Here is a 27,908-nt window from a genome sequence, read left to right on the forward strand (position 1 = left end):
TTTAGCATTTTACAAAAACTGAACGGTAAAACAATAGAGCTTTTGTACATATGAACATATGAAGTTGCCTTATACTGAATCAGACCCTTGGTCCATCAAAGTCAGTATTGTCTTCTCAGACTGGCAGCGGCTCTCCAGGGTCTCAAGCTGAGGTTTTTCACACCTATTGGCCTGGACCCTTTTTTGGAGATGCCAGGGATTGAACCTGCTTCCCAAGCAGATGCTCTACCACTGAGCCACCGTCCCTCAATGCTACATGCCAGACTATCTAAATATGGCACTTCCCATTTTTACTGGAAGTGCTATCAGCATGCTGGCATATTGCACATAAGGTTTCACCCCACAATTCCATCTTGCACATCAGGTTCCACCCCACAGACTTATACAACTACACCTCTGGACATATAAACATTCAGTATGATTGATACGGATCCAGAAAGAGACACTGAGACCCTCCTATGTACTGTGAGAAGAGCTCCTTACCAGTTGTGAATATTCTACGTCATCTCCCAATAAACCAGTGTCATTCAGTGTGTATTTGGCTTTCATTTGCACAGCATCCACAGGACCTTTTTCCACTTGATGCTTGATAGCTTTGAACAACTTATAAAGAGGTTCTCCAGCACTGTCCTGTTGACATTAGTAATGGAACGCTGCGTAAATTGTACTGACTACATTTCGAAAGAAACATGTAAGATGATGCGATCAATCACAAAGATGCAGAGGGTCCTCTTAAGGACACATAGCATAACATTATTCACAGTGAACAAAGAAAGAACCACAGAATTCTTCATAGTAGCTTGCCTGGCCAGTTTACTCCAAGCTTTAAGTAAAAGCTGGTCCAGAACTTCTCCATATTTTGGTAACTTGGAACTATAACAAAATACGAACTGGACTTCTAAATATTACAAAACAGTGTGGATTATATGAATGCATTTCACCTTTTACCTTAAGATACTGATACAGACAAATGGACATCCAGTTAGAAAGCATCCTTTCCACAACAGTTTCTGATCTAAAATAAATGAACACACAGCCAATGTTAACAATGATTCTGAGTCTGCATGGTAGGAACACCTAAAATAACTACCAGTATTTAAATGCCCTACTTACTCCACACATACAATTTTTGCTAGATGAAAAACAGATCCTAATGACACCATGATGCTCATTTTAGGTGACTTAATGTAACCACAGTGTGGCAATAATTTTTCTATGATGTGACATACAAACAACCACTGTTGGGAAATCTTAAAGCTGTACTGCACAGAGAACATAGTAATTGTGCTTGCTTTTCACTGAGCCTCTCAGATAACCCCCTCCCCAGCAATAACGGTCCATTTGGACTGAGAATTCACTTTGTAGCATTTATGGCATGCCAATTAATTTACCCTTCCCTTAAAAAACATCTTTAGTTATACTGATCTCACTACTAGTAACAAAAGAGTTTTTCTGCTTTAAGTATTAGGAGAATATAGAGACTGACTTTGAATGCTACGTTCTTGAATCTATTGAGTCTGATTTACATGATGAAGGGCAGAAGAATACAATACTTCAATTATTAGGAAACAAGAGTAACGTGCATTCAAAAATCAAAATAAATCATTTCTCTGGTACTACTTAGAATAAGATCAATACCAAGCCAGAAAAAAAAAATTAATCAAAGCAACTGCAAAGATAAGTCGCCCATTCACATCAAATGAATGTTGAAAATTACAAATGTTGAGTAGGTGAATACTGAGAATGATATCTGGAAGACAAAGAAGTGGGCCCAACAATCCTCTAGGGAGCCTTCCTCCAGGTTCAGGGAATCTTCTGTTGGAAGAAGAGCATCTTAACTTGGAGGAAGGCTCTGTAGGCTAGAGGAAGGCGTCCAACTGTGCTCACTGGATTGGGAGGACAGGGGTAGGATCTACTTCAAAGACTGCATAATATGACATTTTGATAAATGCTCAATTATTCCATTTTGACCAAAGTTCTAAAACAAATTCTCATTCTATCATGAATCTCTAGATAGATAGATAGATAGATAGATAGATAGATAGATAGATAGATAGATAGATAGATAGATAGATAAATTTATTGTCATTGTTCTCAAAAAAAGAAAATGAGAGCAACGAAATGAGGTGTTCTTCCACAAACATACCAACGCATCAACACCCAAAAAAGGACATATACATAGACCATTTAAATGCATCTAAAAACACTCTATATGTAGATGATATGAAGTTGAATTCCTCCTTCCCCACTCCAACAATTATTAACAGGTGTAATCTGTCTGTTAAAAATAAGGGGAGTTTTAGCATTTACTTCAATGGAAAGAAGGAAACTTCCACTACTTCTGGACTATCTATATGTAGATGATATGAAGTTGAATTTCTCCTTCCCCACTCCAACAATTATTAACAGGTGTAATCTGTCTGTTAAAAATAAGGGGAGTTTTAGCATTGACTTCAATGGAAAGAAGGAAACTTCCACTACTTCTGGACTACTGGAAAAGTCAGTCCTACCTTCTGAGCATCAGCTTAGGGTTTTTGGCCACCACGTACTGCTCCATCAGCTCCAAGAATAACGTCCTCATGATGTCAGTATAGTACTCTAATTTCCCATGCAAAGCTACAGTCAACAGTGATGCAAAATACACTTTTGCACGGGCTGAGAATTCCCTTTGCTTTTCCAGTGTGTGAATGAACTAAAACCAAAGCAAACAGATAAATGATTGCGGCACCACCAACTGCAGAAGAATTTTGTTAATTCTGAATACAAAATTCCTCAGAAGCACACAAGGTCAAGGCAAAACACACCCTGCTCTACTGATCACATTAAAAAAAAACCTGGCCAAATAAAATCAAGTATTAACTAGCCTGGTTTTTCCCAATTTTTTTATTAAGAAAAAAATAGATACACAGCAAATAACACCATAGCTGCAGTCCAAATATAGATTGCAATAGAAAGAAAAAAGTTATTTACATACAGAGAAGTCTAATATTCAACACTGGAAAACATACACCCAGTGCCATCTATCAAGTAAATCCAAGAACACGAGGTCCTGTATCTTAGAACCTCAACCATATACAATGTCGGACATCTATTGGAAGTACTCCTTTATTGGATAGGAGAGTCAAAACTGGTGACCATAGCTCCAGATGATCTAAATTGGTCATTATACCAGAAACTACAGAAAAAAAATGGATTGTCCATTATTCTACTCATTAAAATTTTTTATCATAGCTTAATATACCATAAATTTAAAGAAGGGGGACATGGTCGATTCCAGGTACTAACTTGGGAGCTATCAAAGATTTCAGGTTTTCACGGCTGGTAACATCATTAGGGTTTGTAGAATCTTTCGGGCTCAAGTGCCGTGTTCTACTGGAGAAAGTTTTCCTTCCAGACGTTTCGTTCTCAGCTGCGGAGAACATCCTCAACGCCACTGCCATCCTCAACGCCACAGTGGCTGCAACGCCACTGAGGATGCTCTCCGCAGCTGAGAATGAAACGTCTGGAAGGAAAACTTTCTCCAGTAGAACACGGCACTTGAGCCCGAAAGATTCTACAAACCCTAATAACTTGGGAGCTGCTAATAGATTAGATATCAGTATTTTGGATGTGTGTTGGATGCATACATCTGCCCAATGATCAAGTAACAAAAAATTGGGAGAGTAGGGGAATTCTATGAACACAGATTCAGGAGTGAACTTGTTTCAAATTTTTTTGTATAACTGGGCATTCCCACCATAGGTGATATGCTGTGCCTATATTGCCACATTTTTTTCCAACAATAAGGATCATAGGTCTTTGATATTAATTGTAGTTTATGTGGCGTGATATATCAGTGCGACAACTTAAAAAACTGCACTAGGATATTGGTTATAAGAGAGGTGTTGGCTGGCAAGGCCTAGATCCGTTTCCATCCTGCCTCTAATATCTTGATAAGTTAAAAAGGCCCTACTTTAATTCAAAACCAGTAGCTTATAGATAGAAGAAATCAAATGCCCAGTTTTGAAGAGATACTTAAGTTTCGAAAGGAGTTAAAGGCCTATTAAAATTACCTTTAATCATCAAGTCATGTATAAAAAGGTAAAGGTAGTCCCCTGTGCAAGCACCAGTCGTTTCTGATTCTGGGGTGATGTCACATCATGACGTTTTCACAGCAGACTTTTTACGGGGTGGTTTGTATAAAGGAATGCAACTGAAAATATGTTAGCCAGGGAATCTTCTGACTACTGAGTTGTTCTGCATTTTCCTTCTTAATAATACCATCTGAATAAAGCCAGAAGGTGAGGCTAAACATACCTTCTCTCCAGCTTTGAAATTCATCTATTAGAAAACCTGGACTGAACCACTCCTGGTGGACAAGCATAGAAATTGGTGAAATTGAGTGTGCTAATTTTTTTCTACGTCTATTCCAGACAGGGAAGGCAATGGCAAACCATCCCGTAAAAAGTCTGCCGTGAAAACGTTGTGAAAGCAATGTCACCCCAGAGTTAAAAACGACTGGTGCTTTCACAGGGGACTACCTTTACCTTTATTCCAGACACAAAGCATGTTACACAGAACTGGATCTTCTTTTGTGTCTGGAGCTCTAAATCTCGGTTGTGCCCACATCGTCTCTGACATCAAGAGAGAGAATGTATATTGGGATCCCATATCTGCCCACCTGGTATCTGGCATTTTGTAAGAAGCTCGGACCAAAGAAGAAATAATATCTTTTAACATCTGGGACTCCCATACCTCCTTCCTTAGAGGTTCGGCACCTTGTCAAATGCCTCACTCTGTTTTTTTTCCAGTTCTAAACAAAGGAATTGATTAAGGTCTGCCAAGTTTTGAGTCTTTTAATGGGATCAGTAGTGCCAAAATAAAAAAGCAGTCTTGGCAAAACATGATTTAACCATGGAAATTTTTTCTAACAATAACGAGGTTTGATTCCATATTGTTAGATCTTCTACTATTTGGTTATAAATCTTATCAAAATTCTCTGCTTCTAATTTTGTTGAATGCTTGGGGATATAAATACCTAAATACTTCAGAGATTTTGAGAGCAATCCTAAGAAGGTCTACTCTGAATTCTACTAAGGTCTATTCAGTGGGGCTTACTCCCAGGAAAGTGCTCTTAGGATTGCAGTGTTTGTAACCTATTTATGTTTAAAATGATCTTTGAGTGGTTGTTTAGTTCATAATGTAAATTTATGAGGAAACGTTTCAGTTTTTTAAAGTTAGCTATAAGCCCTGAAACACAGCCAAAAAGCTGCCAAAATGGCAACTGAGGCAGCCACCAATCGTTGAGGAAAAAACAAATATAGGAGTAAATCATCTGCATATAATGAAACCTTATGTATATGTTTACCTTTGTGGATAATAATAATAATAATAATAATAATAATAATAATAATAATAATAATAATAATAATAATAATAATAATAAATTTTATTTATATCCCGCCCTCCCCGCCTAGGCAGGCTCAGGGCGGCTAACAACAAATATACACCTATACATATTACAATTGTGAGAGGTTCCAGGGCTAACGCAGATATGAGAGGGCTGAGAGGACATCCTTGTCTACTGCCTTGACTAATCTGAAAGAAGGAAGAATGGGCCTCCAAAGTCTTTATTTGAGTTTGTGAGTCTACATTTATCGTGGTAAGGGTCCTGAGAAAAGCAGAGCAAAAATCCATATGCCTAAATAAGGAGAAGAAATAATTTTCCTCCACTGAGTCAAATACTTTTGACATATCCAGGCTCAAAATGACTACCTCTTTGGGAATATACTCACAATATTGTAATATATCAGTCATTGGCCTGGTGTTATCTGCCAGCAGCCTACCCGGCATAAATCCTGTCTGATTGGAATGTATAAATTTAAGAATGATTTTTAAAAGCTGTTTGGCCAAGACAGTCGTAAGAAATGTTATAGTCTGTATTTAACAGAGCTGTTGGGTGATATCCTGCTGGGTCAGTGCTATCCTCGTCTGGTTTAAGAATAGGGACTGTGGCAGCTGACTTCCATGAAGGTGGAATTTCCTCTGAGATTAACATTTGATTGCAAGTTGCTGCTAATGGGTCACATAGAAGTGAACTAAATGCTTTATAAAAATTAGACTGAAAACCATCCATTCCAGGAACAGAATTCATTTTCAGTTTTTTTATGGCCTCCGTACTTGTAATACGGGGGATCCAGAGTCAACCCAACTTCATCAGATAGTGAAGGGAGTCTAGGTAAAATATCTATATACTCTTCAATCACCTGACCTTCAGGATTCATAGAAGAGTAAAGATTTTTTTACAATATACAGCAAATTCATGAGCTATTGCTTTAGGGGAAAAGATAGGACCCTTTTTTAAATTATTGAACTGATGTATAAATCTGTGGGTTTTTCTTCTCTTACTTTCCATGTAAGTAGTTTAACTGATTTTGGGGAGTGTTGCCAATATCGCTGTTTTGTACAGATAAGCTGTTTCCAAATCAGATTTATTTCCACGGCTTCAGGGAGTTTCTTTTTCCTGCCTGGATTTTAAAATAAATTTTAGTACTATTTTTGCTTTCAAATTATTTTTCCAGGGATCCTATAGCATCGTGAATCTTTTGTTTTAGAGCTGCCTGTTGTTTTCCCCTATGTGAGGCTTGCGCGATCAGACAGCCCCTAAGTCAGGGGTGGGGAACCTTTTTTCTGCCAAGGGATATTTATGACATCATTCGTGGGCTATAAAAAAATATCAACTTAAAAAACAGTGCTCCGCCGAGGAAGAATGATTCAGGCCAGCAAAATGAATGCAAATAATTGTTTTTCTATTTGAAGTCATGTAGGGAGAGCCTAATCTGGCACACATAAGCACACACACATGGCCCGCCACCCTAGGCAAATGCATAGGTCCAGGGCTTTTTTGTAGAAAAAGCCCAGCAGGAACTCAGTAGCATATTAGACCACATCCCCTAATATTAACATATTAGTTCATACACTCAGTGGGATATTAGGCCACACCATCTGGGATAATCAAGTGCAAACTGAACTGTGACAGTAACTTTTACAAGTCCCGCAGGAATTCTGGCCGACCGGCCAGGCCCCAGGGAGGCTGCCACACAGTACATCTGGGCCCTGTGATCCCTGCCAGGCCCTGGGGAGGCTGCCGCACAGTACGGCTGGGCCCCATGATCCTTGCTGGCCAGCCAGGCCCCAGGGAGGCTGCCATACGGCTCAGTTCGGCCCAGCAATCCCCAAGGGCCACACCAGGTGACCTCAGGGGCTGTATATGGCCCTCTGGATGGAGGTTCCCCACCCCTGCCCTAAGTGTACATTTTAAGGCATCCCAGCAAATCACTGGTGAGGTCTCTGAGCTTTTATTCAACGGGAAATAAGACTGAATCTCCTTTGCAATATCCATACTGAAATGTGTATCATTTAGAAAGGCAATATTGAATAACCAATTAAAATTGGATTTCTCTAGAATGGGCAGATGCATAGCACAAAACATCCAAGCATGATCTGTTAGAATTTTAAATTCTAATTCTGCTGAGAGTAGTTATGATTGCAAGGTTCTTGACACCAGAATATAATTAATTCTAGTGTGAAGCTTACGACAGGCTGAGTATTCTTGTGCCATAGGATATAGGCTGCACCAGATATCTATCAACTAGCCTGTTTGACATATTACTTGATGTTTCCATGTAATTATCTTGTATACTGAGAAAATTTGAATGCAATTTGGTACATGTGTTCAGGACACACATTGCTATGGTTTGGGTCCAAAGTACCCTTGTTAAAAATGTGGGGAGGGGGGGGGGACAAATTTTGTGTCTTCCCCCAGCTCCATCTCAAACTGTTTTTAAGGATGCAGCCCTCAACAGCAGATTTTGAGGTGGTGCAGTGGACTGCCATAAACAGGAGGAGATAAGAAAGATCTACTGTATAGTCCAATCCATGAAGAAGGGATGGAGAAAAGATGGCTGTCCAGGGAAAGATGTAATGGCCAAGAAGCTGAGGGATCATGGGATATCCCTCAGCTTCTTGGACCATGACCATGGCTTCTTGGACCATGACCATGGCTGCTTGGACCATGATCATGGCTGCTTGGACCATGATCATGGCTGCTTGGACCATGACCATGGCTGCTTGGACCATGAACTGTCTTGAGGGTGGGTAGCAGAACAAGAAAGCTGAGGATGGAAAACACAAACAAAGCATCAGGGAGGGTACTTTAGTCAGAAACCAGCATAGGCATTTTTAGGGATACCATTCCCTCGCCTTCTGTGTCTCCTAGCCTTGCCAAAGCTTCTTGCCTGTGCTTGTGGTGTGGAGATCAGCTCTTTCAGGCACCTGACTGGAGGGTGTGGATAGCTTCTGGTCTGGGCAGACAGAAAGTAGGGTAGAGCTTTCATCTGCAGAGGAAGACTTCTGTAACAAAAGGATAGCACTGGAAGATCAGCTGATGGGGAGGACCTGGCTGTGCTGGATAGGGGGAAGAAAGACAATGGAGGGAGTCCTTTTGTGGTAAGGAGGAGGTTTTCAAGTTGCCCAATGATGACAAGGAACTTTTTCCACCTCTGGATGACTGTTTTTGCTATAAATATACTTTAGTCAAAAATACTTTCTGGGAACATGAAAGGTGACTTAGTTTTCTACTCACATTAATGAGAAACGATTTACTGTTGAGGAGATTGGAGAACTGATTCAAAGCCTGTTCTACCGTAGCCTTCCTTGCTTCAGGAATGTCCAGTTTCCCTGTGATCATGACATCTTTTTCTCCATCCTTGGATGGCAGAAAGAAGACTCTGTCTGTATATGTTTTGTAGTCCAGCACAGGAATTCTTGCTTCATTGATATCATTTGTCTGATCTTCCATTTCTATCATTAGATCTACAAAAAAAAAGCAACATTCGTAGACCTTTAGCTAAAAAACATGGTATTGATTCATTTTTTTTACTATATCGAAAAAACAATCAAGTAGCCTAATCTTTTCATTAGCACATCCTTTCAGCTTTCTTTTCTGTACCATTTTGGGTCATTGAGTAGATTTTGCATCTTACAATAAAGCTTATTTTCCCAGCAGTAGCTCATTCAATACAAATGTTCCCTTTTCTGAGTGAGCTGTATAGCAAAACTATCATATGAGCTTTGGTTCTGAACACATTCGTAATTGACTTTAACCACACGTTCATGTCAGTAAATGCGTTCAGTATTATAGTCTTAGATGCAAACTATTAGGAATAGTAATACTGTGTCCTGCGATGACATAGTGCACGGATCAGCCATAGTACTATTGATATAAGTTATGTCACTAAATTACAATGCAATTTACAATTTGCTGTGATTACCCCACCACATTGCGTATTGTTCTATATATGGCTGAGAGGTTGTCTTGCTGAAACTTCATACTAGATGTTATACTTGAAGCCAAATTTCAAGTATCCAGGTGGCTGCCCCTCTGTTTCTGCACACAATTCATAGTACCGGTTCTTAGCGTTAGGGTCTTAAACATCCTGAAGCTAGGGGAGAGCCAGTGTGGTGTAATGGTTAAGTGTGCGGACTCTTATCTGGGAGAATCGGGTTTGATTCCCCACTCCTCCACTTGCACCTGCTGGGATGGCCTTGGGTCAGCTATAGCTCTGGCAGAGGTTATCCTTGAAAGGGGAGCTGCTGTGAGAATCCTCTCAGCCTCACCCACCTCACAGGGTGTCTGTTGTGGGGGAGGAAGGTAAAGGAGATTGTGAGCCGCTCTGAGACTCTTCGGAGTGGAGGGCGGGATATAAATCCAATATCTTCTTCTTCTTATCTGGAGCACCACCTCCCCCAACCCATCAATTAAGTCCCTTACTGCATTATCCCTATCTGCAGAAGCAAATGGGGTACTAACCAGAAATGGCTTTTTTTTTTTATGATGGCACCCTGTGTATAAAATCCCTTCCCCTTGAGGTGTGACTAGCCCCTCCTTTACTCTCCTTCAGGTGCCAAGTCTAGGTGCTGAGCTTTTTAACTCAGGAGTTCTACCTTTTACAGTTTTTATTATTTGATTGTAGCCTTTTATGCTTTATGCAGGTTTTTATGCTCCAGCTGTTTTTGATGGTTACTTTAAAAAAATCATTCTATGCTTTTTCATTATCATATTTTACTTTGAACAAATCCAGCTCCCTAATGGAAGACAACTACGTTAAATTATTAATGAAATTCAGAAAGATTTGGAAAAATGGGAAGATCTAGATTTATCTCTAATGGGAAGAATAGTTGCAATAAAAATGAATATTTTGCTGAAATTAAGTTTTCTCTTCCAAACTATTCCAATTACTTTAAAGCAAACCTTCTTTCAAAAGCTTAACAGAATAACCTCCAAATTGGTTTGGCAGGGCAAAAAACCATGAATTAAACTTAAAGCTATGCAAGACTTTAAAGATAGAGCCGCGTTTGCATTACCAGATTGGGAATTTTACTATAGAGCTTGTATATTAGTTTGGATTAGAGAATGGATAAAAGTTGAAAATACAAGACTGCTAAAGCAGGAAGGGCATGACCTTAAACTAGGTTGGCACGCCTTTCTTTGGTATCAAAAAGCAGAAAATCACATGTACTTTAAGAACCACTATATAAGAAGAGCTTTGATAACTATTTGGCAGAGAATGAGACATCAGATATATGACAAGATCCCAACTTGGGTCTCTCCATTGGAAGTGTTTACCCAACCAAACTTTCTTGAAGCCAAAGAAATAATCAGATATGAAGAACTTTTAGAGAAAGATGGAACACTGAAGCTATTGGACATCTTCGAAGTACAAAGTGTTACTTTGAGTTGATGGTCAAAAGTGCAACTTCAGTCAAGATATTCAAAAGATAAATCTCAAGGTTTTTATATAGAACAGACTTCCTTTGACAAACTATTACTTGGCTCAGAGGAAAAGTTAATAAAGAAAATATATACCTTTATTTTGCAGATAAAAATGGAGAATGAAGTTGTAAAAGACTGTATGGTGAATGGGTACAAAATATTGGTCATAGTATAGAATTGGATCAATGTTTAAAGGTATGGAAGGTTAATGTAAAAATAACCAAATATGTTGCTCTCAAAGAGAATCTGTATAAAATGTTTTATAGATGGTATGTAACACCAGTAAAATTAGCTAAAATGTATCCAGGAATGTCAAATTTATGTTGAAAATGTAAGAGTTGTGAGGGTACCTTCCTCCATTCATGGTGGTTTTGTAAAAAAGTGGTGAATTATTGGAAAATGATACATGAAATGTTGTAGAAAATGTTGTCATTGTTGTTGCCTTTTAAAACCAAATTATTTTGTTGAACATGTTGCCTGAAACTACAGATAAAGGTATTAAACACTTTTTTACATATAATAATGGCAGCCAGGATAACATATGCTTAGTACTGGAAGAAGGTTGAAACTCTCTCAAGAGAGGAACTCTTAGCAAAAATTTTGGAAATGGACATGCTGACTGACATTGAGAGAGAACAGCAAACAAGATATCAAAGAACTTTGGCAACCATTATATAACTGGATTAATATAAAGCCATGGATGACTGGCACTGTTAGGTTTCTCTTGCATAGGAGATATAAGGCTTTTAAGTCTGGGGATGCCTCACTTTACAGTGTGGCCAGAGCAAATTTGAAGCGGGGTATTAAACAGGCCAAAGCTGCATATAAGGGCAGGATAGAAGAATGGCTTTCTCAGAATAATTTGAGACAAGCCTGGCAGGGGATTCAGCAGTTAACTAATTTCAAGGCGCTAAAGGCTAGTACGAATGGAAAGCAGGAGCTGGCAGAGGAGTTAAATACTTTTTATGCCCGGTTTGAAGTGGATCAAAAGGAAGCGGAATTACTAGTAACATCATCATTGGGGACCGAGCAAGGTGCTCCTTTCGTTGTGAGGGAGCACGATGTTAGGTGTATAATGAAGGCAGTAAATTCTAGAAAGGCTGCAGGTCCCGATAATATCCCTGGTTGTGTGGTAAAGGAATGTGCAGGGCAGTTAGCCGGGGTGTGGACTGAGATTTTCAATCGTTCTTTGTCACAATCCATTGTTCCCACTTGTTTGAAGGCTTCCCTTATTGTCCCAATACCAAAGAGGACGCCAGCAAAGGTTTTAAATGACTATAGGCCAGTGGCCTTGACTTCTGTGATAATGAAGTGTTTTGAACAATTAGTTCGAAAATATATTATTTCCTGCCTTCCTGTTATTTTTGATGAATATCAGTTTGCTTACAGGAAAAATAGATCTACTGAGGATGCTGTTAATACTGTTCTTTATACTGCTTTATCGCATTTGGATAAAAAGGGGACGTATGTTAGAATGTTGTTTGCAGATTTTAGTTCTGCTTTTAATACAATATCACCCCATAGATTGTTGTCTAAGCTTAAAGATTTGAAGCTGTCGGACTCTATATGTGAGTGGATTTTGAATTTTTTGTCAGGTCGTTCACAAAGGGTTAAAATGGATGGATATATTTCCTCCGTGAAGATCTTAAATACTGGCACCCCTCAGGGATGTGTCTTGAGTCCACTTCTTTTCACTATTTACACATCTGATTGTGTTTCCAGCAGTCTGAGTAACAAAATCATTAAGTATGCAGATGATACAACGTTGGTAGGGCTCATCTCTGAGGATGATGAGTCTGCGTACAGGAGGGAAGTTCAACAGCTGTCCCTTTGGTGTAAAGTAAATAATCTTATTTTAAATATAAATAAGACGAAGGAAATTATAGTGGATTACAGGAAGAGTAGTTTGGACACCCAGCCGTTGTTTATTGATGGTGTTATGGTAGAACAGGTGACAGAATGGAAGTTTCTGGGAATTACCATGAAACAGGATCTAACATGGGGGGCAAATACTTTAGCTCTAGAGAAAAAGGCCCAGCAACGACTATACTACTTAAGACTCTTAAGATCACTACAACTGTCAGGGAGTCTGCTGGTTGCCTTTTATCGTAGTTCCATTGAGAGCATTTTATCTTACTGCCTCTGCGCGTGGTTTGGGAGCTGCACGGAAGCAGAGAGAAGGGTGCTCCAAAGAGTGACGAGAAGAGCACAAAAGATTTGTGGATGTTCTCTCCCCTCATTGGTGGATCTGTATAATATGGCATGTAAAAGGAAGATACAAATGATCCTAAGGGACCATACACATCTGGGCCATTTGCTTTTTGAGATCTTACCGTCAGGTAGACGATATAGAGTGTTGAAGGCTAGGACAAACAGATTTAAGGACAGTTTCTATCCAAGTGCTTTGGTTAGGTTAAATGCAGGGTTATGAAGGATTATCTGTTTTAGATGTATTTAATGGTTTAAATGGTTTTAATGGTTTTATGAATGTTTAATGGTTTTATGAATGTTTATTTAATGGTTTAAATGGTTTTAATGGTTTTATGAATGTTTATCCGTTTTAGATGTATTTAAATGGTTTTAATGGTTTAAATGGTTTAATGGTTTCAGATGTATTTAAATGGTTTATGAATATGTGTGTTTGATGTGTTGGTATGTTTGTGGAAGAGCACCTCATTTCGTTGCTCTCTTTTTGTTGAGAACAATGACAATAAATTCATCTATCATCTATCTATCATCTATCTATAAATGATTGAACTGAATTTTTGTTCAATGGTATGACACTCTTAACTTCAAACTTTAAGCTAACTAATGATCAAAAATTGTTAACAGACCTACAGAAATTACTGTGATTATTGGCAAAATGATAGTACAATCAAATTACATTATAGTGGAAATTTGTAGAGCTATAATGATAATAATAATAATAATAATAATAATAATAATAATAATAATAATAATAATAATAAAATTTATTTATATCCCGCCCTCCCCCGCCAAGGCAGGCTCAGGGCGGCTAACAGCATTTATAAGCAGACAATACAATAGATAAAAGCTTTAAATTAACATTATTTAAAAACCAGTCAATACTTAATTAAACTTAACTTAATCTGACAGTAACAATGATGTTCCTGACGCTATTTCTGTCAGTTAACATAATAACAAGGGTCCCTAAACAGAACCATATTGGCGGTATTCTTTATTAAACAACCATAGTTCAGCAGTCCATGAACGCCAGCTTGAAAAGGGTGGTCTTGCAGGCCCTGCGGAACTGATCAAGGCTCCGCAGGGCCCGCACCTGCTCTGGGAGCTGATTCCATAGGCATGGGGCTGCAATGGAAAAGGCCTGTGCACGGGTGTTCTGAAGTTTATCCTCTTTTGGCCCAGGGATGGTCAGTTTGTTTTTCCCTGCTGACCTCAGCGCTCTCTGGGGCTCATAGGGGGAGAGACGGTTCCTCAGGTAGGCCGGTCCTCGGCCATATAGGGCTTTAAAGGTAATGACCAGCACTTTGTACTGGACCCGGTACGTAATTGGCAGCCAGTGCAGTCCGCGTAGCCCCGGCCGTATATGATGATAATATAGGACCCCAACTTTCCTTTCTCTTCCTGTTCCCCCTTCCTAACCTAAACTCAATAAATATATACGAAATACTTTATTTCATGAGCAGCACCAAACGAGGTTTCTTTTATGAATTAACAGTGCAATCCTATGAAGAATTACTCCAGTCTAAAGTCACTGAAATGAATGTTTAGACCGGAGTAACTCTCTTTAGGATTAAATCGCAAGCTTATTGTTATCAGGTCTATTTCTGGTTCATCATGGACTGGTAATATGATGTGGAAAGAATGCTAGTAAATGGTGATGGGTAAGATGCCGCTCTTTCCCTTCAAGGGGAAACAAAACATGCTTTGAAGAATTAGGCTTCAGTGCTTTATTAACCACCTGCGTGATTACTGCAATGTGTTGTGCTTGGGGCTGTCCTTTCAAGCCAGTAGAGAAGCTGCAGCCCATGTCTTTTTTACCAGATTTCTGCACAGTGTCTGCCTTATTACTTACATAAAAATTAAACTGTATTTGAACTTTTATGTCAAGTATTGGGATCATATTGAAAAAATTAACAGTGCGATTCCCTTACAGCACTAGCAGAAGCAAGTCAGGATGAGGACATGTGGTATTTCCCAACTGCCAGTTTAGTTGCTGATACTTATTTTCCTTTCCCATAGAAAATTTCATCAAATTCTTTTACGCACTCTCTTTATTGATGCATCTAATTGCTCGAAGGCTAGGCACTGTATTTTATTTATTTATCAGATTTATATTCTGCCCTCCCCCAACAGGCTCAGGACGGCTAAAAACAGTTTAAAAACATTAGCAATTTACAAACATATATTCTTCTTTCGAAGAATATATTCTTCTTACAAACATATATTTGAGCTTCTTTTGGTCCAGGGACCTTAAGGAGATTTTGAGACCCTGAACGTAGTGCTCTCTGATGTGTGTATGGGAAAAGGCAGACCGGAAGGTGGACAGGTCCCAGGCCATATAGGGTTTTAAAGGTTATAACCAGCACCTTGAAACGAATCCGGAACGTCACAGGCAACCAGCGTAACGCTTTCAGCACAGGTTGAATGTGCTCCTGTACAGGTAGCTCCATTAACAACCTGGCTGCTGCGTTTGTTGGCATGCTATAATCAAGAACAGTTATGCCTCTTGTGTATCCTCAGTAGACAGTTTAAAGCAGATAGTGGCAGAGGTATGAAACATCTGGTAATTTCTTTGGAGGGCCTGCAAGGAACTGGGTATCAGTCATACCAGTAAATTCCTTTTTGCACCGGTCTCTGACACTTTCCTCCAAGCCTTCGAGTTGCGATTTAATTTTTTCATATTCTCGTTCTGCTTGCTGACTTTTCCGTCTATAAGGAATAGAAACAGAGAGTACAGAAAAGTTACGGCCTGCCAAAATAAATCATTTTTACAACAGAGCTGAACAAAAAGCCATAGGGGTCTTTAGAAGCACTGTCTTTTTTCCTCGATCTTTTAATGCCAAAGAAAGACAGAAGAAACGGGAAAACAACAGGCCAAATGTTTAAGGTGGCACAAAATCAGCATAGCCCAGTCCATTTTATTGAATCAAGGACTGCCTGAAAAACCTGCCCCAAGGAAGTGAATGTGTCATTGTGCAGGAACACTGTTTATACAATGGAACTACCAGCTGTTGAGTGAAATTGACTTGTAATTGCCACTGGCCCTTTTCACAGTTGTTTATTAGCTTATACTGACAGGAGTTACTTTTTATCAATATGGTTCCTAATAACCAGTATAATGCAGCTTTTCAATTGCTAGAATTGTAATTTAATATTAATTTCCTTCAGTGCTTTCTTTCTTTTTTTTTAAAGGTGTCAGTTTATATTATAAGATTGCGCTGATTTTCACAATTCCCCTTTCAGGACTTTGGAGAGCACCCATCCCCAAAAGGTGCAGGTAGTTATTAACCAGTACTACTCCGAAGATCAGTGAGTTCACACTTGGCATTTTTTTTTTCCTGACTGGGTGTGCCATTTTCAACACACGTGTCTCTTGTGGTTACTACATTTGACGCAATCCATAGGATATGGTTCTGCTTAGGTGCAATGTTGAAAGAAACAACTTGAAAAGATTTCAGCATCAGGACTGAAATCAAAACAGATTTTCCTTTTAAAAGTTTGTTGCCTTTAAAATTATTCTTACAAAACAGTTTTCCTCTATGGACCCTCGTTATAAAATCAACATGTAATTCTGATGCTTTAAAAAGTAGGAATCTGGTATCATCAATAAATCTAATCCTAGCAAGGCCTAATTATGTGGATTTTTAAATCCAGAGACTGAAGGCATGACCAGACAAGTCAGTTCTTTCTACAGGCCTGAAAAACACAAGGCCTGTAGAAAGAACTGACTTGCCTGAGTGCAGAGAACTGTCTTGTCTGTGTGCAGAGAAATTTGAAATCTAAAGAAACAATTCCCCAAACATTGGTGTGTTAAGCCTTTACAAGGCCTGTAGAACTGACTTCAGTCTCTGGATTTAAATATCCACATATTTAGGCCTTGCTAGAATTAGATTTATTGATGATACTAGATTCTATTTATTGATGATACTAGATTCTATGGGGGGCCTCCCTTTCACAGCCCCCATAGAAGCAGTACCTGTAACTTTAAGAAATGAATGATACTGCTCAACAGCAACCCCAATACCCAGAATTCGTTCCTAGCAGCCAGCAGCACGCTGCTAGGCTGCTGGAACGTCTTTGCCTTTTGCAGCCCATTTGGGTACGCTTTTAAAGGGACGGGGCTTGCTGTGATAGCAGCAGCTCCATCTGCCCCCTACCTCAGTCTCCAGGCAGAGATCGGGGCAGACGGAGCTCCGTTGCCAGCTCAGCCGTTTTTGTCAGTTTCAGGGCTGAGAGACCAATCAGATCGTAGGTAAGGCGTGCTCCTGAAGAGCAGCCTGGATGGAGGCTGTAGGGGCTTGGCTGAAGTTCATCTGCTGCGATTGGGCCTCTGATAAGGCCCCGCGGCTGACTGTTTCTCAGCGTTGGACTGGTGGCATTTTAGAAGAGGAGCTCCATTTCACGGCCTGTTATTTCTTCCCCTTCTCCCCCCCTTCCCCCCCCCCCCCCGAATAAGGATTCGAAGGTTCTCAGGGTGGATGTGTTTTTCTGCGCACCTTTCCCTTTTGATTTAGCCAAGGGGAGTAGCTGACGCTCCCTCTTGTAAACAGATGGAGAGGTTTCATCAGCTGGCCCCAGATGCCGATTGAGAGCCGGCGTCAATGCCCCAGGAGCTATGGCTGATTGGAGAGCCGAGGCCTGCAGAGCGATATGCCTAGCCATTGCGCCTAGCACCAGGAAGTCTTATGAATGTGCTGTGCGGCAGTTTGAGGACTTTAGGGCTGAGGTAGGGTATCGCATTGTTTGGCCCCTCCCGGTGAAGCAATTGCTTCACTACTGGATTGGCCGTGCGATCTGCCTGCTTTGGCTTTTGCTAGCAAGGCGTTGGGATACAAGGAGGAAACAGCAGACTTTCGGCTTCAAAAGATGCTGGAGGGATGGGCCAGAGAGGCTGGGACTAATCTCGATACTAGGAAGCCTATTTCCCCTCTTATTCTTAAGGGCTTGAAGGGGGTTTGAGGCACAGTGTGTGTATCTTATTTTGAGTCCGCACTGTTCCATGCTGCTTCCTTGGTTGCCTTTTTGGGGGCCCTTAGAGTTAGTGAGTTAGTGGCAGGCTCCAGAAATGATGTTTCTGGTAATGCTTTGTTGCTTCGGGACCTAAGGTTAGTTGAGGGTAAGGCGGTCATTACCGTCTGACGCTCTAAGACTGACCAGCGTCGCAAAGGGACCATGTTGGAGCTAGGCACGTGCTCTGAGCTTGAGTTGTGCCCAGTTTCCGCTTTGGCTGCTTATTTGGCAGTTCGGGGGCCCAATGATGGGTTTTTGTTTTGTCACCTTAACGGCAGCCCACTGACAAAGCATCAGTTTTGGGCCGTGACTTCCTGGGCTTTAGCCAAGCTGGGGTTATCCAGGGTGCAGTTTGGTACCCACTCCTTTAGAATTGGGGCGGCCTCTACGGCTGCTGCCCTGGGATATCCTTCTTCCTCCATTCAGCGCCTGGGCCGTTGGCGGTCATCGGCCTATAAATCTTATGTTCGCCCTCTGCTCAGTTCCTAGCTTCATTGTTTGTAATTGAGATGTTATGGTTCTTGTTTCTAGTTTGACTTTTTTCTTTTTAGATGCTGTTGTTCCTGGCCAGAGGAGCCGAGTTCTCGTCTGTAGACACAGCTACGTGTTTTGGGCCGTGCATCAGGCTCAGAGAACTTCAGTCGGCTCTCAGCTGGGACTCAGCCAATATGTTACGGTCAAATGGCATAACCGCCGGGGTCTTCATTGCCCTGGCCTGCTGCCATTGTTATTTCATGGGAATGCGGACCCTCCTCCTGAGGTTTTAATCATCCACCTGGGAGGGAATGATCTAGGGCTAGTAAAAGGCAAGGCTTTGGTCTTGCAGGCCCGTGAGCATTTTTGGTACATTAGGGAGAGATGGCCCAGGACCACTATAATGGTCAGCCATGATTCCCCGCCTTGTTTGGCGTAGTGCTTGGGACCCTGCAGGTATAGAGAGGGCCCATTATAAAGCTAACAAAGAATTAGGAAGGCATTGGAAGGGGGGGGGGTTTGGGCCACTTTATGCCCCACCCGGATATTTCTATGAAATTTCCTGACCTCTACAGAGGGGATGGGGTGCATCTCTCTGAAAAAGGTAACATGCTTTTCTTGAGAGATCTCCAGCAAGGGCTGCAGATGGCCTTGGGCCTCCCAGTGTGTGCTAAGCTCTAAGTAGAGACTTGGCCTTAGTAGTGGCAGGTTGTTAATGGGTTTATGGTTCTATGTGGCTAGGATAGGACCAGAAAGCATCCCCCTTTTGGGGAGTTAGGGGTCTGGCAGGATCAACCTTAGGGTTTGATGACCTGGGTGTGAGAATGCAAACCGTCCTGGAGGCTCGACTAGAGAGTGCCTTCCATTGAGATGTGCGTCTGGTGGTCGGGCCCTCTGGGGCTTGCCTCCTTGCTGGGCCAGCCTGGCGGAAGCTGTGCCACATAGCTCTGGCTGGGGGGCTGGGTCTCTTGCCTGCTAATGGCAGGGGAGTGGTCTGTTGAGACACCTGGCCCTGACCAGGCCACAGTTCTTATTGCCCTTGCATTTATTATTATACTTAATAAAGTGGCCCTTAGTTATACCAATACCTTGTGTCTGACTCTTCATTCCGACTTGAGGGGCAAAATGCCAGTGTGGGATAGTGGTTCCCTTGGCTCTAGAAGTCCCAGTTTCAAATCATCACTTTGCTGTGGATGCTTGCTGGGTGATGATGGGCCAGTTACAAATTTTAAGCCCAGTCTAACTTACAGGTTTGTTGTGAGTGTAAAATGGAGGAGAGAGAATGATATAAGGTGCTACGGGTCCCCTGCTTTGGGGTATAAATGAAATAACTAAATAATGAATATAGCAGACAATGTGGGGAGGGTAGATAAAAGCTTGGTGGAAAGTAGTAGGAAGGTGAGTAGGAAACAGTGAAAGATGAGGATTTGGGGGTTGCCAGGAGGAGGGAAAGAGGAAATAGTGTGGAAAGGTGAAAGTCTGGTGTTCAAATGGGCCACAGTTTTCCCAGGCACAGGGAAAACTGAAGACAGGGGCAAATAAAGGTTGGTTCAGCTGGTGAGTGGGAAGGGGAGAAAATAGCAGGAAAAGAAGAGTGGTTAAGGGGGCTTTCAGGGAAAGGAAAGTGAAAACAGTGGGAAAGGAAAATGAAATGCCCCCTGCAAATCCTTATGGGTCCCTTGCTTGTTTAACTACAATTATTTTCTGCAAAACTTATATGCATTTTGTATTCAGTATAATGCTACCCATTTGTTCTGTGAAGGAAAACACTAAACCAGAATTGGCCCTTCCCTGTTTGTGGAGTAATGCTAGTGAGTAGTAGATGCTTTTTCTTCTGGTACACAATACCATGCGCACATATACATATATCCTCCAGCACAAAATGCATGTTAAGCTGCATGTATTTTATTATTTCAAAGGCACTTTGGCAAAAATGCTAAGCACATTCATTCATGCACCCTTCTCTTTAGTTTAGCATTTAATTCTGTTTGCACAAAAATATGCATAGCTTTGAGAAAAATATGCATAGCTTTGAGAAAATTATGCTGGAAATATTTGGAAGTTACTAGATACAATATTGTACTTTCAAACAAGTGCTGGTGCCCAGAGGAGCAAGTCCGAATCACACACAGTCATTACATCAATTCTCCTCTTGCTTCTCTCCAAACAAAACAGTTTTCACCTGCACTGTTTTAGCAAGGTCTGATCATGGAAAACCACATCTTACCTGTAGCAATAGATTGAGATGATGATAATGGCTACCATGGGAATAATTACTAATGGTAAAATCAGGCTCAGCGGTATGTCACTCACTTGGGTATATTCCACTCTTCCTAGGACCCATTCTTTGAAGCCAAATTTCACCTAAATAAATATTTGAACTTAGAAGGCTAACACAGAACAATATAAGACAACAAGAGTAGTCCTAAGCAAGCCTACAAAAAATCCCACTCAGCTCTATTCAATAGAGGTTATTCTCAAGAAAGTGTTCTTAGAATGGCACTAAAATAAAGTTTATTAGACATTCGTTTTATAAATTTCCTTTCCCCAATTTTCTATTTATTTATTCATTTAAAACACTTCTATGCTTCCTTTCCACTCAAATAAGGTCCCCAAGGTGAAACATCAAAGCATTAAAACAGCAAGACATTAAAACAGATTTTAAACTATAAGAAGAAGAGACTGAATTTATATCCCACCCTTCACTTGGAGCTTACAGTATCATTCCCTTCCCCTCCCCACAACAGTCACCCTGTGTGGTAAGTGGAGCTGAGAGAGCTCTCCAAGAACTGCTCTTGAGCAGAGAAGCTCTGAGAGAGTTATGGTTGACCCAAGCTCACTCCAGCAGCTACATGCGGAGGAGTGGGGAATTAAACCCGGTTCTCCCAGGTAAGAGTCTGCACACTTAACCACTACACCAAACTGGTAAGCATACATAAAATACTTAAACAATTCAATAAAACATATAAACACACAAACACAACAAAACCAGGGAAGAGGGCCAATAACAGTGAAGAAACACCAAACAAAATGTTCACCTACTGGCAGAAAACAATTGAGGGAAAGAGACGAATCTCCCTGAAAAGGGAGTTCCAATGTTTTGGTGCTATGGCCAAGAAGGCTCTTTTTTGGGATGCCACCCATCCAATGAGATGGCGGAGACTCCCAAAGCAGGGCCCCTGAAGATAACCAGAGTGGACAGGTAGGTTCATATGGTAGCAGTTATATGTAAAAATACTCAAATCAAATTCTTAGGACTCACATGCACCTAATTCCTAATCTAGAGTAAACAACATAATTTATTAGCATTTCGCATGAATTATTTTCCAGTAGAATCCCAGGGCTTTAGGTGACTATAGTTACTTCATTCACTCATTAATGATTACTGTATTAGAATGAAGAATAACCATCAAAGAGGAAGGACTTGTCCCAAGTGTGGAAGAAGTGATGAAAAGCACAAGCCATGCCTTTCCCATACCACTGGCCTCAGTGGTGCCGCCAGTGCCTCGGTTGGTTGGCCTGGGTGTCAAGCCCAATGATCTGTTGTGCTGCTGTTGGACTAAGTCCCAAGGGTTGTCTAACTCTGTCCTGAGAGTACTGTTTCTACTTGGTGTTCCTTGGGCAGTTACTCTGGCTTTGACTATAAAAGAACCAAATTAAAGGGGCTGCTGCTCTTAGCAAAAGGAAAGGCCTGCTTGTCTGAATGCATTCTGCTCCAAGGTAAGAACTGGATAGCGGCAGGCTGGTTTTTTTCTACAAATGCTCTGTGGAAGCATCAATCATGTGGAAAGGGGGGCTCTTTATTAGAGCCACTTAAGGCAAGATATTCTGTGCACTGCCCTTTATATCTATTGCTAAAAACACAGAAAAATGTGACATACACTGAATTCTGGCAGATTATTAACCGTATCTCTCTTCTGCCTTCTCTTTGGAGGGGGCTGCACTTCAGGCGGTTCGCAGTATAAATCCTTCTCAGTCAGGGTTTTTATGATGCAGGGTTGCTCTCCCACAAACGCTTGAGCCTCTTCAATTGTCATGGCTTTGTTCAGATTACTGCCCTAGACAGGGAAAAAAAAAAATAGAACAGTAAGACATTTTCTTGGTGCATGGGTATTGGAGGGGGAGAGTGGCTTAGAAACTTAACGATTAGAGCATTAATCTTGTACACAACTTTATCTTAAATGGCTAGGGCTAGGCTTGGTATCTGTGTGTAAAAGAGAAAAACCATCTTCAGGTAGTTGATATAAAAACAAACTCTTTTTTTATTTGAATAAGGTGATGTGCAAGATAAGGAGAGGGTCCTCATTTACAATGCCCGATACTTTTCCACTGAGGCAATAGGAGGTACAAAGCAACTCTCAGCTTGTCTGAAAACCAAGATGGAAAGACATCAAATGTCAGATTTAAGCAGGCAGTGTTCCCTCCTCTTTAATTCTCATACAACCAGTTTTCCAAGCAATCAAAATAGCCGATCTTTATTTATTTACTTCATTTATATCCCACTTTTCTCCACAATCGGCACCCAAAGCAGCTTACAACGCTCCCCCCTTCTCCTTTTCATCCTCATAACAATCCTGTCAAGTAGATTAAGCTGAGAACAGTCAACTGGCCCAAGGTCACACAGCAAGCTTCTGTGGCTGTGTGAGGATTTCAGTGTGGGTCCCCTAGATCCCAGTCCAACTCTTTAACCACCACATGATAGTAGCTTCTTATGCATCCAACTAGAGCAACATTCAATAAAAATAGGAAAGGGATAAGCAGGGTTTATGAATCTCTTTTTTTTCTTGACACATTTACCTTTGCATGAATCAGCTTGTTGACTTGCTTCTTGACACCATCTGTGAAGTTTTCAAAGGTTGGATCGGGAAAATATTGCAAAGGATCTTGTAATGTCTCCTCATACCCATCCATTTTAATAAGTGTGGCAATTTTATAGCTTTCTGGATCTTCCACAACTGGCGGAGATAAGAAGACTATGGCAGTGTCATTCAATTTTGAAATAACTACTCCTTCAAACTGAAAAACAAAATGGAATATTGGGTTTGGTTAGAACATGTCATTTAATATACAACGTAGTTATTTATTACTTAATGAAGCAAATGCGTGACAGAGAGCTTAAAAATCAGGTTCCTAGTACAACAGAATCAGAGATATAGGAGATGAAGGGTTAACACTCCACTGGAATGGAGAGCTTGAGTGACGGGCTACTTCTAACTGGCCAGGAGGGATTGGCATGAACCGAATTAAAAACACCATTCGTTTCCGACTCTGGGGTGATGTTGCATCACGACGTTATCACAGCAGACTTTTTTACGGGGTAGTTTGCCATTGCCTTCTCCAGTCATCTACACTTAGTCCCCAGCAAGCTGGGTACTCACTTTACCGACCTCGGAAGGGTGGAAGGCTGAGTCAACCTGGAGCAGACTACCTGAACCCAGTGTCCTCCGGGATCAAACTCAGGTTGTGTGAACAGAGAGCTCAGACTGCAGTACTGCAGCTTTACCACTCTGTGCCACAAACGGCACCTGGTTTGCGAACCCCAGTTCATGCCATTCCATCCCCCACAAGCCCCCACGAACCTCCCAGGTGGTTCGTATGGTTCATGTTGGCAAACAAATCTCTTTAAATGCCTTCTCCAAGCCGCATCACCACAGGGTCCCTTTAAATGGTTTTTGCAAGCTGTGCTGTCACTATGGAGGTGCAACTCTTTACTGAACAGAGAAGGCATTTAAATGCCTACCCAGTTCACTTGCAAGTTGCACCACATCAGCAGCACGGCTTGCAAAAGTCATTTGAAAGTGGGTGAAATCACCACTTCTGGGTGAATTTGCCACTTGGACTCCACTCCTGTGTGGCACTCTTTAAATGCGTTTTGCAAGTGGGCGCCACATGGGAATGGAGTCCAAGAGGTGAATTTACCCAGGAATGCAAGCGGGTGCCATGCAGGAGTGGAGTCCAAGCAACAAATTCACCCAGAAGTGGTGAATTCACCACTTGTGAGGCACCCACTTGCAAAAATCATTAAAAGGTAACATTCTTTTTAAATGGTTTTTGGAAGATCTTTCCCCCTTCAATTCTCCTAGTTTCAGGAAGCTGCCCCCAGCAGAAAGGAGAGAGAGAAGATCCACATATCTCAGAAACCTGGTTTGCAAAATGGGGGAGGTTTGTCCCAGTTTGTGTGACTTCATGAACCATGAACTTCCATTTTTTTCCAGGTTCATGCCCATTCCTATTGGCCAGCACCAGCTGAAAAAAATTATATCAGTTGAGTGCTGAAGCAAGTTCAGTTCAGTTTGGTTCATTCCATTCTGGAGGTTCTGTCAGTTCCAACAATATGCTGTGGCTAATAGCCACTGATGGACCTCTGCTCCATATTTTTATCCAATCCCCTCTTGAAGCTGGCTATGCTTGTAGCTGCCACCACCTCCTGTGGCAGTGAATTCCACATGTTAATCACCCTTTGGGTGAAGAAGTACTTCCTTTTATCCATTCTAACCCAATTGCTCAGCAATTTCATCGAATGCCCACAAGTTCTTGTATTGTGAGAAAGAGAGAAAGGTACTTCTTTTTCTACTATCTCTGTCCCATGCATAATCTTGTAAACCTCTATCATGTCACCCCACAGTCAATGTTTCTCCAAGCTAAAAAGCCCCAAGTGTTTTAACCTTTCATCATAGGGAAAGTGTTCCAAACCTTTAATCATTCTAGTTGCCCTTTCCTGGACTTTTTCCAATGCTATATCCTTTTTGAGGTGTTCAGTGCAATGTTGCAGGGCCCTGATTTCAGTCGGGAGCACTGAAACCAGGGCCCTGCAAGAGAAAGGGGGTTCAGGAGGGGTGGGAGTTTCTTAAAAGCGAAATTCTGAAAGCGCAATCACAGACGATTCCTATGAGAAGAAGAAATGGAAAAAGCCTAAAGAAGCTGAAGTGGCAGAGTCCAGATGGCTGTTCATCAGCAGACATAGTTGGGTGTCATCAGCATACTGGTGACAACCCATCCCCATCCCACCAGATTAACTGGGTGGGTGGGGCCCCACAAAGAGATGTTAAATAAAATCGGGGAGATGATCACCCCTTGTAGGATGCCACATACCACAGGGTAACGTCACGAAACCCTTTCCCCAAGCACCACCCTCTGTCCCTGATCGTGGAGAAAGGAGGAGAGCCAAAAATTGAAAATTGAAATAAGTAAATTATGGTTTTATATGTTTTATTGGATTGATTGTATGGTATGATGTTGTGAGCCGCCCTGAGTCCGCTTGCGGAGAGGGTGGGATGTAAATTGAATGTAATAAATAAATAAATAAATACTGTCAGCCAGTTCCCTGTATCCCCATACCAATGAGGCAGTGGGTAAAAAGATTGTAATCGACCGTGTCGAACGCTGCTGTTAAATAAAGTAGCAACAGTAGTGCTGACTTGCTTCGACCCAAATTCTGTCTCCACAGACTTTAACAAGCCAAGATGGGCATGGACCAAGGAGGCAGGTGTTAGCCTCACAGCTGCCAAGTTCTTGTCCATCCCTACCTGAGACTGCCAGCCAATAACCAATTCCTTATTGCGGGGAGGGGTAGGGAAGTCAGTGATCTAACTGTCGCAAAGAATGGGGCTGGGCAAGACCTGGCAGATGCAATATAGGCTGCACAGAATTCCTTCTTAGCGGCCTTCATTGCCATCTCATAGGCTTCCCTAAAAGATGCTCTTGCTGCTTCGTCACTAAGTCTGGAGTTTCTTTTTGCATAGTCACAACTTTGCTCATCTGAGTAGGGACTTTTGCAGGTTCCACCTTAAAATGGGACAAAATCAATAGCTGCCTCTACGAGTGCATTTTCTGTCATGACCCCACATGATGGAATGGCCCGCCTACTGAGGTCAAGAAGGCTCCCACTCTCCTGGCATTTAACAGCCTATGCAAAGTTGCATTATCCGGGAGGGCATTTTTACAAAGATAATAGGGCTTTATTATAAACAGAATTGATTAAGAAATAATGCTTTAATAAAGGGAAAGCAACTGTGGACCATACTCCTGTGCTATCCTTTGCTGTACGCATTACCCTATTATGTAATTTCTGCATTGTTTAGTATGCTCTGTTTAGAATCGCACTGCTTAGAATCGCACTCTGTTTAGAATCGCATTGTTTAGAATTGCACTGCTACAGCACTAACCCCAAATCAGACTTTTCCCTGCAGCCACTGTGGCCGGATCTGCCTGTCCCGCATTGGTCTTGTCAGCCACCAGCGAGCCTGCAGCAGACGTGGACTACTGCACCCTTCTTAAATCTTCGTTCGCGAAGCCAAGCCGAGAGAGAGAGAGAGACACCATCCACCAGGCTGTCTCTTCCTTTGAGAATGCACGCATAGCTGGTCTTGAGGACAAAAGGAGATTGAGGAAGAATCGCACTGCTACAGCACCAACCCTAAATCAGACTTTTCCCTGCAGCCACTGTGGCCGGACCTGCCTGTCCCGCATTGGTCTTGTCAGCCACCAGCGAGCCTGCAGCAGACGTGGACTACTGCACCCTTCTTAAATCTTCGTTCGCGAAGCCAAGCCGAGAGAGAGAGAGAGACACCATCCACCAGGCTGTCTCTTCCTTTGAGAACGCACGCATAGCTGGTCTGGAGGACAAAAGGAGATTGAGGAAGAATCGCACTGCTACAGCACCAACCCCAAATCAGACTTTTCCCTGCAGCCACTGTGGCCGGATCTGCCTGTCCCGCATTGGTCTTGTCAGCCACCAGCGAGCCTGCAGCAGACGTGGACTACTGCACCCTTCTTAAATCTTCGTTCGCGAAGCCAAGCCGAGAGAGAGAGAGAGACACCATCCACCAGGCTGTCTCTTCCTTTGAGAACGCACGCATAGCTGGTCTGGAGGACAAAAGGAGATTGAGGAAGAATCGCACTGCTACAGCACCAACCCGAAATCAGACTTTTCCCTGCAGCCACTGTGGCCGGACCTGCCTGTCCCGCATTGGTCTTGTCAGCCACCAACGAGCCTGCAGCAGACGTGGACTACTGCACCCTTCTTAAATCTTCGTTCGCGAAGTCAAGCCGAGAGAGAGAGAGAGAGAGAGAGTATGCTCTGTTTCACCCTTGTTCAAGGTTTTTACTTAATTTTAATTTCGACATCTTAATCCTATTGCATTGCTTATTTCAATTTTTTTTTTAAAAAAAACCTGCCTTCCCCGAACGGGCTCAGAGCAGATCCCAATAAGCAGAGTCAGACTCATTAAAATAAATCACAATATATTAAAATAATAAAACTCAAGGTAGCAGCAATGGAAAAGAGGCCTATTAAGGTGATGCAAGTGGTGTCAGTGGTACTACAGTAAATTGGGAACTGGAGCAGTAGGCCAATCTGAGATGGACGCCTACTGCCTTACTCAAAGGCCTAGAGGAACAGTTTCAT

At 41.7% G+C, this 27,908-nt stretch overlaps 1 protein-coding gene across 1 annotated transcript in view; it reads right to left on the reverse strand.

Moving 5' to 3' along the window:
- The window catches only part of PLXNB2 (plexin B2), a 171,113-nt gene that overhangs the window by 44,165 nt on the left and 99,040 nt on the right, over positions 1 to 27,908 (reverse strand). Inside the window, exons 18-25 of the mRNA XM_060244805.1 lie at positions 23,300 to 23,518; positions 22,384 to 22,560; positions 20,730 to 20,866; positions 15,627 to 15,727; positions 8,624 to 8,853; positions 2,511 to 2,692; positions 949 to 1,015; positions 484 to 630 (exon numbers count right to left, since the gene is read on the reverse strand). Of these exons, the coding sequence (XP_060100788.1) occupies positions 484 to 630; positions 949 to 1,015; positions 2,511 to 2,692; positions 8,624 to 8,853; positions 15,627 to 15,727; positions 20,730 to 20,866; positions 22,384 to 22,560; positions 23,300 to 23,518 (1,260 nt within the window). The remainder of the gene's footprint in view (positions 1 to 483; positions 631 to 948; positions 1,016 to 2,510; positions 2,693 to 8,623; positions 8,854 to 15,626; positions 15,728 to 20,729; positions 20,867 to 22,383; positions 22,561 to 23,299; positions 23,519 to 27,908) is intronic.

The sequence above is a fragment of the Heteronotia binoei genome, chromosome 8 (assembly GCF_032191835.1).
Source record: "Heteronotia binoei isolate CCM8104 ecotype False Entrance Well chromosome 8, APGP_CSIRO_Hbin_v1, whole genome shotgun sequence".
Classification (NCBI taxonomy): Eukaryota; Metazoa; Chordata; class Lepidosauria; order Squamata; family Gekkonidae; genus Heteronotia; species Heteronotia binoei.